Source organism: Lycium barbarum, chromosome 2 (assembly GCF_019175385.1).
Source record: "Lycium barbarum isolate Lr01 chromosome 2, ASM1917538v2, whole genome shotgun sequence".
NCBI classification, from domain to species: Eukaryota; Viridiplantae; Streptophyta; class Magnoliopsida; order Solanales; family Solanaceae; genus Lycium; species Lycium barbarum.
The window spans coordinates 1,515,453-1,528,527 of record NC_083338.1 but is presented as its reverse complement, the minus strand read 5'-3'; the positions used below and the strand labels follow the sequence as shown (position 1 = coordinate 1,528,527).

The window sequence follows — 13,075 nt, the reverse complement described above, 5'->3', positions numbered from 1 at the left end:
TTTTGTTTTTTTCTTACACGGACATCTAAGAGGGAGTGTTGTGAATACTGTAGCTTCAATAAGAATCGTACACCTCAAAAAAGAGGAAAGAAAACTTGCTAGTATTACTTTGTGTTTCTCTCTCCCCTCTCATTTTTGCTACTTCAATTTATTGCATTGCTTTTATTTTATAACAATTTTTATAACCGGGTGTAATTATCTATTGATTAAACAAACGATCAACTTGATAAATTCCATAGTCAAGTACCAACAACAACAACAACAACAAACCCAGTATAATCCCACCATGTGGGGTCTGGGGAGGGTAGAGTGTACGCAGACCTAACCCCCACCTTAAAAGGTAGGGCGGCTATTTCCGAAAGACCCTCGGCTCAATAGAGGAGAAAAATAGAGAAAAACAAGACAAAAGGTTAGATAGGATCAAGCATATCGAAAATAATATGAAAACAAGGAATAATAAAAGCGAGAAAGTCATGGTAGAACACTTCGAAAAGAAAGGAGCATTAACTACTATAAATAACTAAGGCCACCAAAGTACAACGACCCAACAAATATAAGCAGCAATCAAATGCACAAATCAAATGGAAATAAACAAATGAGCAAAACTACAACTACTAAGGTGAAAGGATTGGCCACCTAGCCTTCTATCCTAACCTGAGTCCTCCAAAACCTCCTATCTAAGCTCATGTCCTCGGTGAGCTGACACTGTGCCATATCCTGTCTAATCACCTCTCCCCAATACTTATTTGGCCTCCCTTTGCCTCTCCTGAAACCGTCCATAGCCAACCTCTCACAGCTCCGCACTGGGGCATCTGTGTCTCTCCTCTTCACATGCCCAAACCATTTCAGCCTCGCTTCCCGCATCTTGTCTTCCACCGATGCTACTCCCACCTTGTCTCGGATATCTTAATTCCTAATTCTATCCCTCCTAGTGTGCCTACACATCCACCGCAGCATTTGCATTTCCGCGACTTTCATCTTCTGAACGTGAAATTTCTTGAATGGCCAACACTCCGCCCCGTATAATAGGGTCGGTCTAACCACCACTTTGTAGAACTTGATTTTAAGTTTTGGTGGAACTTTCTTATCACACAACACTCCGGAGGAGAGCCTCCATTTCATCCACCCTGCACCAATATGTTATGAGACATCGTCGTCGATATCCTCATCTCCCTGTATAATAGACCCAAGATACTTGAAACTTCATTTCTTTTGAATGGCCCGGGTACCAAGCCTCACTTCCTCGTCGGCCTCACGCGGTAGGCCACTGAACTTGCACTCCAAGTATTCTGTCTTGATATTACTCAATTTAAATCCTTTAGACTCCGACGTCTGTCTCCAGCTCTCCAACTTATCGTTAACTCCGTTGCGAGTCTCGTCAATCAAGACTATGTCATCTGTGAACAACAAACACTAAGGCACCTCACCTTGTATTTATCGCGTCAATTCATCCATCACCAGGGCGAACAGAAACGGGCTAAGCGCTAATCCCTGATGCAACCCCATCATAACAGGGAAGTGCTTCGAGTCTCCTCGTACCGTCCTTACCCTGGTCTTAGCTCCATCATACATGTCCTTTATCGCTCTAATGTACACAATAGGTACGCCTTTAGCCTCCAAGTATCTCCATAGGACCTCTCTTGGCACTTTATCGTAGAACTTTTCCAGGTCAATGAATACCATGTGCAAGTTCCTCTTCCGCTCCCTATACTGCTCCACCAATCTCCTTACAATATGAATGGCTTTTGTAGTCGAGCGCCCCGGCATAAATCTAAACTGGTTCTCTGAAATAGACACACCTCTCCTCACCCTCATTTCCACCACCCTTTTCCACACTTTCATAGTGTGACTTAGCAGCTTGATACCTCTATAGTTGTTGCAGCTTTGAATGTCTCCCTTGTTTTTGTACACGGGAATCATTGTACTCCATCTCCATTTTTCCGACATCTTCGCTGTCCTGAAAATGACATTAGACAACCCAGTCAACCACTCCAAGCCTACCCTGCCTGCATTCTTCCAAAATTCCCCAGGAATCTCGTCAGGTCCGATCGCTCTTCCCCTGCACATCCTACGAACAGGTCCCTTAACCTCCTCAACCTTTATACTCCTACAATATCCAAAGTTGCGACGCCTATCCGAGTGTTCCAAGTATCCCAACACAATATCTCTGTCCCCTCCTTCGTTCAAAATTTCATGAAAGTATAATTGCCATCTCTGTGTAATGTGAGATTCCTTTTCCAACACTTGGCCATCCTCGTCCTTGATGCACTTCACTTGATCCAAGTCGCGTGCCTTCCTCTCCATCGCCTTGGCGAGCTTAAATAACTTCTTATCCCCACCTCTGTCCTCTCGTTCTGCATAGAGTCGCTCAAAGGCGATCGTTTTAGCCGCTGAAACTGCCAACTTCGCCTCCTTTCTCGCCATCTTATACTTTTCCCTGTTTGTCCACTTCTCTTCATCATCCTTGATATCTAATTACTTTACATATGCCTGTTTCTTTGATTCTACCTTCCCTTGGACTTCCCCATTCCACCACCAATCCCCTTGGTGCCCACCACGACGGCCTTGTGAGACCCCCAATACCTCACTAGCTGCTTCCCTAATGCAACTGGTCGTCCTATCCCATATACTGCTCGCATCCCCCTACTATCCCACGCTCTACCATCAACTTCTCCCCCATCTCTAGGGAACTAGATGGGGTCAAACTTCCTCACCTGATCCTCAGACGGTCATCCACGACCCTCTTCTTCTTCTTCTTCTTCTTCTTCTTCTTCTTCTTCCTTCTTCTCTCCAAATCCATCACCAATAGCCTATGTTGGGTCGTAAGATTCTCACTCGGTATGACCTTGCAGTCCTTACAGAGACCTCTATCGTCATTTCTAAGAAGCAAAAAGTCTATTTACGTCGCAACCACCGAGCTACAGAAGGTTAGCAAGTGCTCCTCCTTCTTCGGAAAGGTCGAGTCGGCTACCACCAATCCAAAAGCTTTTGCGAAATCCAGGAGTGAGACTCCTCCACCATTCCTGTCCCCGAAGCCAAATCCTCCATGCACCTCATTGTAACCCCTCGAAGCAGACCCAATGTGCCCATTGAAGTCTCCTCATTTGAATAACTTCTCAATAGGCGGTATACTTACCACTACTTCGTCCAAGTCCTCCCAAAAGTGCCTTTTTACCTCCTCGTCCAAACCCACTAGTGGCGCGTAGACACTAATAATGTTCAAGGTGAACCCTCCAACGACTAACTTAATCGCCATCATCCTGTCATTGATCCTCCTAGCCTCTACCACCTGATCTCTAAGATCACCATCTACTAAGATCCCTACCCTATTCCTATATCTCGACTTGCTCGAGAACCAAAGCTTGTACCCGTCCACCTTCTTAGCTTTAGGTCCTACCCATTTAGTCTCTTGGACGCAAGCTATATTAATCCTCCTCTTCTTAAGAATCTTAACTAACTCTATGGACTTTCCCGATAAAGTCCCAATATTCCAAGACCCTATTCTCAACCTAGAAGCTCCCTTAACCCCCTTAGCCCTTTTAGCCCCCCTAACCCTGGGCCTCGATCCCAACTGAGAACATGACCCTAGTCTACCATCCCTCACCAAAGTCAGTAAAACAAATATACGCTAGTGAAAGGTTAATCTAAGACAAAAGAAGGGTCAATACTAAAGCACACATTAGCAATAGTCTATAAGCAGTGAAATATGTGGAGCAGGCAAAATTTATAAGGCTAAAATACAGGAAATGGGCTATTGGAGGTACGAACTCCAAGTAAATAAAATAAAACCTGTTCACCACTGAGAGATCTTTGTTCGCCGCGGAAAATACTGTTCACTGCCAAAATCACTGTTCACGACCGGAATCACTGTTCACCTACCTTTGCAGAAACCTTAGTCAAGTACCATATAAATAAAAACTATTTATCCCTCAATAAAGCTGAAGACTAACATTAAAAAATAAATAAAAAAGATAATCTGCCTAACATCAATTTTGATTTCTTTGTTTATTAATCTTAATCTTGGTAATTTTTGAATTGTAAAACTATCTGAAATGTAAGTCAAACTTAACCAATAAACTCAAACTTTTCTGCTATCTAGCATTGCATGTAAAATCCAGAACTTGTAAACATTAGATATTACCTGAGCTTACAATTCCAATACGTTAAGAATCAACTGTCTCCTCAAACAACTGCACATACATGTAAAACAATCATCTAAGCTCAACTAGGTGAAATAAAGAAATTATTTTGCTTAGTGACAGTAGATATTACCTGAGATGACAAAGAAAAGGCATACACAAATACCTGAATTTTGCCACCTCTAGATGGAACTATCCCAAAACCCAACTAAGATTTATATAAACAGGAGATATAGATAACACAAAAATGCTTAACCAATGGCTAATACATGTGATTAATCAGAAGATGCGAAGATGCATAGAGACTTCATGATGTAATAATGAATTTTAAAGTCCATTAATTACATTTATTTGATAACGTAAACAAAATTTTAAATTAGACTTTCCTTGTTTCATACTTCCTCCGTTCACTCTTACTTGTACTTTATACACTTTTTAGAAAATAATAAATGAAGTGCATATTTTACCATAATGCCCAAATTAATTGATGTATAATTGGATTGGATTTAGAAAATAATTTGGAATGAATAATTAATGCTAAGGGCAAAACAAGAAAAATAAATTATTTTTCTCTTGATATACGAAAGTGGATAAGTAAAAGTGAAAATTTATTCATGGAATAATAGACAAGTAAAAAGTGAACGGAAGGAGTACACATTTTCCTTAAAGAAAGCCAAAGGTCATATTAAAAGATAGAACTATTAGTAAAAGCTAATCATCTCTAGAGATTTCACGTTTATGGCCATGTGAATGGCTCTTAGAATTCTCTTTATTATGATTTTATGTTTGTTAAGCCTTTTTTTTTTAATAGAATATGTTTTTACATTTTTGCACCCAAATGTTCTTGAAATAATGTTTGGTTGAAGGGCAAAGTAGTCATCTAACTTTTGATGAATTTTTTCGTAATTCAACTTTTGACCTAGAGTCTTTCCACTTTTAGTATGGTATGATAATTGCGAAAAATAATAAGTATCTCTGAATTTGTCTTGAATCTCAATTACACACATGTAGTTTGTCTTAGTATTTTCTAACTTTTCTAAATGTGAAAATATAGGGTAATAAGACCATGGGAAAGTAAAAGCATGTAACTGGAATTTCAAGATAATTTCAGGCGACACTAATACAACAACAACAACAAACCCAGTGTAATCTCATCATGTGGGGTTTGGGGAGGGTAGAGTGTACGCAGACCTAACCTGTGAGGACCCACAGCTGGGCGCTAACCATGCTGTGAACCTCTGGGTATCTGACCCCATGAACATGAACATGAACATGACATACTTGGGTATTGTGTGAAAGGGTGCTTAGCCAGTTCGATATACGCTGCAGCGGCTGGTATCGAACCCGCGACCTTGAAGTCACCTTTACATTCCCCTGAGGGAATCACCTCTTACCAATTGAGCTGCAGCTCAATTGGTAAGAGGCGCTTCCCTCTGTGGAAGACAAAGGGCTTGAGGTCACGGGTTCGATACTCCTGTAGCGCTGCAGCGTGAAAAGGGATTAAATGGGGGCAAATCCCTGTGCGATCCGTCTGTTGACCCAAGTCATACAATGTTGCAGTGTACATGCAAGTCATGGAGGGCAACCCGCAGCATGCATGGGTAACACCTGCGAATCCTCAAACACAAGACGCCTTTTTTGTGAGGATCCACAGCTGGGCGCTAACCATACTGTGAACCTCTGGGTATCTGACCCCATGAACATGATCTACATGACATGACATACTCAGGTATTGTATGAGCAAGAGACACAGACGATTCGATATACGCTGCAGCGGCTGGTATCGAACCCGTGACCTCTCCCCTTTTGTTCTCCCAAAGGAGACACCTCTCAACAAAAAAGGTTTTTCAAGATTGAAAATTTTGTTCAAGAAAAAGAGTGATTGATCAGAAATTACAATGGAAACTAAGCTCTTTGTGTATTCGGCATTTTTTCTCCTGTTATTTTGCCTTCCGGTAACAATTTCTAGTAGAAGAACTCAAAAGGTATAAACATCTGCTTTTTCTGTCAATTGGCCATGTGCTAAGTATTCTGGAGCCATATATCCCCTGCATATTAAAAAGATAAATCATATTAGTCTTCGCGTTTTTGTGTACTTTCATGCGACAAATTAGAAAATGAGACGAAGAAATACTAACAATGTGCCAGCAATGGCAGTGCTTATGTGACTCTTGTCTTCTTGGAATGACCTAGCCAACCCAAAATCAGCAATCTTTGCATGGAGCCTTGAGTCCAACAGGATATTGCTTGCTTTAATGTCTCTGTGAATTATTCGAGTCTTTGTGTTCTCGTGTAGGTATACCAAACCTTCTGTGGTCCCTATAATTATCTCGAATCTTTTCTCCTAGTTTAGAGCTTTATCTTTGGTAGGATCTGTCAAATTAAAGATTAGAATCAAGATGCGTGACAAAGTCATTTTTGTGGACATGTGAAATCACCATTTAGTTTTAATGCAAAGTCTCTTATTAGTTAGACCTCTCTATAATAATCATCCTCTATAACAAACATATTCTATAACAACATTTCACTATAACTGTCAAGTTTTCTTTGGAACCAATTTTCATGTTATGTTATATTAAATGTTATCTATAACAATATTTCCCTATAACAACAAAAAAATGTTCAGACAAACGATGCCTTTACGGGGAGGTTTAGCTTTAACCTATTTTCACTTTTGTTTTTAGTTGATGTGATGATGACATGAGTTCACCTTAAATGGAATAGTGAGGATCCATATAGCCGACTCTTAACTTGTTTGAGACTGAGGCATAGTTGTTGTTGTTGCAAAGTCCGGTTACTTACCAAATATGAAGCGATCAAGACTCTGGTTAGGGAGGAACTCGTAAACAAGAAGGCTTTCCGGTCCTGAGCAGCTGCATCCCAATAACCTTAACAAATTTTTGTGTTCAATTGTACTGATTATGTTAACCTCGTTATAAAAATCTGCAGCTCTGTGTTTGTTGTTGAAGAACAACCTTTTGACAACAATCTCTCTCCCATCTGCCAAGACACCCTGCAATAGATCGCGCCTCAGACTAGTTTTAATGCGAACACTTCTTGTATTGCATTAGTGTGATGGACGATTAACTTCCAACATATCAATTTGCACTACATTCAGCCATTATGTACCTTATAAACCGTGCCAAATCCACCTTGTCCGAGCTTGTTGGCCTCGTCAAATGACCCTGTGGCTTTGTCAAGTGTCGAATACTTGAAGTTCAATCTGTTGTCAAGAAGGATCTTTACTAATTTCTCGGCATCATTTGCACCTGACAAGTTCAAAGTTTTCAGGAAAAGAGACCGTAACGCCTCAAGTTAATTCTTGGTTGTTTTCATTAAAGTTGCGTGCAGCTAAAATTTTTTGCTATTTTCTGCTTTTACTGAACCAGTTTTAGCGTAAAGACACAACATATGTTCATCATCGATATCCTAAATGACTTCTATAACTAATACTAGCACAGAAGGATTTACCTTTTCTCTTCTTCTGGATTTGCTTGTTTTTCCAGACATAAATACCAATGACAACACCTACTCCCAAAATGAGCATGGAACTTACAATGACGATGACAATGAGTGCAACTTTTCCTGCAATATGATCAGTTGAAAGTAAAAAAAGACCATTTATCAGCAAAATTACTTTTTCAGCAGTGTTATCAAAGCGAAAGCGCAAAAAAGCTCTATGGTCCGTCGGGGCTTTAAATGCAAAGCGCAAATAAAGCGTGGGCCTTAATGAAGAGGGCTCAAATGGAGAAAAAATAAAAGTATGTACATGTAGTTCAAGACTAATAATTATAAGCATGAATAACAAATATATGCAAAGAAATTGACAAAAATTATGATAAAGTGAAGTATCAGTTGTGTAGTGTCCCCTTTCAGGATTACGCTCACTGGCAAGAAAAGATATGCCTTAGAGCTAGAGCCTTGATGACGACATTGAAGCGTCCGTTAAGCGAGGCGAATAGCTTAACATATTTTGCGCCTCGCTTCAGGGCTTCAGTTCGGTTTAAGCTTGCCTTTTGAGAACACTGTTTTTCAGTCCATAAATAACAGGTAAACCTAGACAAAAAAGCGTAAAGATACCTCCTGATGACGAGTCTCCACTGGTAGAAATAGCATTGAGAAACTTTGTATCGGAATACCTCATGAAGCATCCGGTGTACAGCGCTCTACCTTCCGACCAAGGGAAGCATCCCAACATGGAGGCAGATGCATTTTTCAAGCACGCTGCGCAGGAATTCGCGCTCAGCATCCTCCAACAATTAGCAAGAACATAAGCTGTTTCGTTGGAAGGACCGGGCACTGACACTTGAGCACGAGCATAGCCATTATTACTTGGTGCATTTGCAACTGCTTGCTGAAGGGCTCGCCTAGCATTAGAAGTGGCAAAGTTAGCTCATGAAAATATGAACCGCCTAACCTGCCCAAGCTTGGGCTGGTAATTGACCCCCCCATTTATTAGCTCAACCCATCAAAAAATTGGGCTGATATGAAACCCAAATTGACCCACGAGAAATCTTCTCAAAAATATTGCAAAAGATATTTTTTTGTTTGATATGTTATTAAAAAAAAAAAAGTTTTATTAGGGACTAAAAAATATAGAAGAACCAACAAAGAAATTAAAATTTAGCAAGAGTTGGGCTTGGTTGGGTTATGACCCACTTTTTAGCCCAACCAATTTCAAACGCCCATTTTGACCCGTCAAAATTCAGCTCAATTCGCTCATTTGACACCCTTACCTAGCATTCTGTTGGAACAATGAACCCTTTGTCGTCCTGTTTCCGCATACATGCCTGTCTTCCGGACCTAAATACTGTTCATAGAATTTGTAATTTTCTGTTCTCATAAAGCAGCCATCAAGATAAATATGTGTTCCGTTATAAGGGAAGCACTGGGGACCAACAGTACGCGCTTCAGCATAACATAAGACGCAGTCGGTTAACGAAAGGTCACCATAGCATTGGGCAAGTCCATAATCACTATCTGGTCCAGTTCCAGTAACTGGTACTCCATATCCTCTAGTTCTCATTTGTTGGCTTATAGTTTCCATAGTAGCAACAAAATTTGGGACGAAAATCGTCATGTTATGCTCGCGTTGGTTTCCACATATGGTCTGGACTGTCTGGGATCTTGGTTCAGGCAGAGATGTCTCTGGTAGAAGTAGGAACAACACAATAAAGAAGAGACTACAAAAAACTGAAGGGACCGGTATCTCCATTTTGCCAAATGACTGTACAACATAGAAAAGAATGTGAGAGGACTAATTGAAGTACTATTAAAATGATAAAAGTAAGAAAGATTGAATGACTAAAAACTCTGAAAGATTATAATTTGTTCATTGTGAATACAACTCTGCAAATGAATATTAACCTACAAGATGGTGATAATTCATGTAGGAAAAGAGAACAACAAATTTTGGGTGTGAAACTCGCAAAAAAGTGTTGGTTCATGTGTGTTTTTTAAATTAACTCTTTTTAAAAAAAATCATTGATATAGTATTAAATTAATTAATATCTTTTATTAATTTTTAAATATAGACAAGTTTAATATGTTCAGTGGTTGAGCAAACTAACAGTTTTAAATATCTATTATTCAGATCTTAATACTTATAAATATATTCAGATTCAGACGTTTTTATCTATCTTAAAAAAAGGAGACTTAGCCCACTTAATCGAATGGCATAATACTTCAAGACCCCTAAATTTGGCACCATTTATTTGAAGCACGCTCAAATTATTTTTTTATCCTAATTATCTTCCTATAATTGACTATTCGTTAGTATTTACCCCCTAAATGGATACCTATCACCCATCACAACGTCGATGATTTTCTCTTCTGTTCATATACATCTTGCAAAAATTTCAATTAAAAAAAAAAAAGAGAACAAGACGGATAACTAATTAAAAAATGCCGCTAGACACGCCGTCCAGTGGTATAAATTCATCTAAAAGAGGTTGAATAACCTTTCTGCACTAGAACTCAGACATAACTTGAATCTCAGTGAAAAAATGATACGAAAAAAAAAGGAACACTCGCTGAGTTTTGAGTCGCAACCAGAGATCGTCGGGGCAAACTGATGAGCAGCTATTGTCAAAGTTGTAGAAACAAAGTGATGAGACGGAGAGAAATGGGAGAAAATGACGGAATAAATAAGATGATTCAGCTAAATTTAAGTGCGTCAAAATGAATTGAGATAATAGATAGGTAGATCAATAAGACAATAACCTACACAAAAGTTACTTGGGTTGAAAGAGAAATCTTATTCTCCTCTATTAGTTACTGCCCGAACCAAAAATAAAAAGGAGAAGAAAAAGGATCTTCCATTCATTTTAATTAATAACATGATACAATTTGATTCGATCTGAAATTTAAAAAGTAGCATTCTATCATAATATTTTGTGTGACAATAAAACTTTCGAAACTTATGTCTTTAAACATGACATAATATTGGTGTGACTGTAAAAATTTCTTATGTCTTCTTACTAGTAAAAAAGGAGCTCTTCGACCAAGAAGACATTCTGGAGGAATCAAGGCCAACTATTACATAAATAGCCATTTGTCTTATCTAAACGTTCAATATATTAGTATGGATATTTCTCAATTAATTATGTCTCTAACACACCTTTTCACGTGTAAGTAAACGTTTTTCTCACGGTTCAAGCAAAGACAAATCTCTTTTTGTTATGCAGCTTCAACACTTATATCTGCTTTAATACCATATTAAATATGTATATCATTCATTTAAAATTTTAACTTTAAGAAGGTACCACTTTTATTTACACTAGTTTCTGGACACGTGTATTGCACGTGCATTAAACGCGCGTCTCATGTCAATTAATATATACTTTTTATGACGGTATAGGTAATATGAAAATTACAATATAATGAGTAATGATAAATTTGAAGGAAACAATTATAATATCAAAGTGATGAACAATTAACTTATTCGAATGACTTTATCATTGTATATTAAGTGTATAGTAAGTGACTTAGATCTTAAAAATATTAAATTTCGAATCCAGTAACTCAAATGATCAATTAATTCAATGGCATCTCAAACCCATAAATTTGTAGATAATGTAGAAATAACAGGCGAATGATCCACTAGATGGAAGACACTAAGGGGTCGTTTGGTAGAGGTATTAGAGAAAATGATACTGGTACTAGCTTAGGTATTATTTAATCCCTTCTTTGGTAGTGTTTTCAACCTATGTATAACTAATACACGTGTGGTTATACACCCTATTCAGTACTATTCTTATACATAGTAAACCATGGCATTAACAATATCAATACTATTCCTATTTTAATGTACATCCTATTCATTTTATACAACAAACCAAACAGTCGATAAAAAATAATGCTAGCATAACTAGTCTCTTCATTGCTGATGTCAGCATTACTGATACACCCTATTTAGTGCTATTCTTGTACACCCTACCAAACAACCCTAACAGCCAAAAACAAAGAGGGTGAATTGGCCCTTCTTCTTTTAAGTCAACCTTATCATAGGTAATCAATATTTTTGCAGTTAAAGTAAGGTAAGGTCTAGCCTCACTTGCTTGTACGCCTCCTTTTTGATGATTAGTTTCTATTATTATTTAAAAGGCCACTAAACGCTCACACTCTGTCTAGCGGTGTAAATACATAGAAAAATAAGACCAGTGAACTTATCTATCGGTTTTCACGCAATGGAGATGCTTTCTCTCTCTCTCTCTTAGAGTTTTCTTCTCAACAATACTCGCATTGGAGCGCTGACTAATCCAAAATCTTATGAGGGAGTCCCACTTTGACTAAAGAGCTCACTATCAAAAGAGACTTTATTTCTAAGACTTGAACGCGAAATTTTTGGCTAAAGATGAAGGGGTGCATATCACCCATCACAACATCGATGATATACATATCACCGATCACAATGTCGATGATTTTGTCTCATGTTCATATATATATATATATATTTTTTTTATTTTTTTTTTGTTAAATTGTTTTTATTACATAGGGGGTAGGGGAAAGGGAAATGGGGAAGGGGATTACAATGTAGGGATTCGAACCCTCACCAATAAGGTGAAAGTTCAGGTAGCCAACCAACTGTGCTACTAGGTCCCTACGTTCTGTTCATATATTACTTACCAAATTTCAAGTAAAATAAAAAAAAAAGGAGAACAAAATGGATAACTAATTAAGAAAAAAAGTCGCTAGACACACCGTCCAGTGGTATACATTGGTCAAAAAAGTTGGATAACTTTTCTGCGCTGGAACTAACTGGAATCTCAGCAAAAAAAGAATAAGAAAAAAAAGGAACACTCACAAAGTTCGATCCTCTGAACACTGAACGCTCAGAATTCGCCGAATTTTGAGTTGCAACAAGAGATCGTCGGGCCAAACTGATGAGCAGCTGCTGTCAAAGTTGTAGAAACAGAGTGATGAGGCAGAGAAAAATGGGAGAAAATGAAGGAACAAATAAGCTGATTCAGTTAAATTTAATCCCGTCAAAATGAATTGCGATAATAGATAGCTATATCAATAACTCACACAAAAGTAACTTGGGTTGAAATGAGAAATGTTATTCTACTTTATTACTTAATGCCCAAACCAAAAATAAGAAGGAGAAGAAAAAGGATCCTCCATTCATTTTAATTAATAACATGATACAATTTAATTCGACATGAAATTTAAAAATAAGTATTTTATAAATTTGTGATTTTTAAACATGTCATAATATTTCATGTGACAATAAAACTTTTGAAACTTGTGTCTTTGACCATGACATAATATTTGTGTAATTATAAAAATATCTTATGTCTCCTTACTAGTCAAAGAGGAGCTCTTCGACCAAGAAGGCATTCTGGTAGAATTAAGGATGACTATTACATAAATAGCCATTTGTCATAGCTAAACATTCAATATACTAATATTGATATTTTTCAATTAATTATATC

The 13,075-nt window shown here is 38.0% G+C and overlaps 1 protein-coding gene across 1 annotated transcript; it reads right to left on the bottom strand.

The window, feature by feature from the left end:
* Positions 1 to 6,014: 6,014 nt before the first annotated feature.
* Positions 6,015 to 12,610, bottom strand: LOC132629203 (cysteine-rich receptor-like protein kinase 2). The gene is made up of 8 exons (XM_060344919.1): positions 12,445 to 12,610; positions 8,876 to 9,366; positions 8,220 to 8,506; positions 7,611 to 7,724; positions 7,269 to 7,408; positions 6,942 to 7,152; positions 6,278 to 6,512; positions 6,015 to 6,187 (listed from the first exon to the last, which is right to left on the bottom strand). The coding sequence occupies exons 2-7, from the start codon at positions 9,352 to 9,354 to the stop codon at positions 6,484 to 6,486; spliced, it is 1,260 nt and encodes a 419-aa protein (XP_060200902.1). The 5' UTR covers positions 9,355 to 9,366; positions 12,445 to 12,610; the 3' UTR covers positions 6,015 to 6,187; positions 6,278 to 6,483.
* Between the last annotated feature and the right edge of the window lie 465 nt (positions 12,611 to 13,075).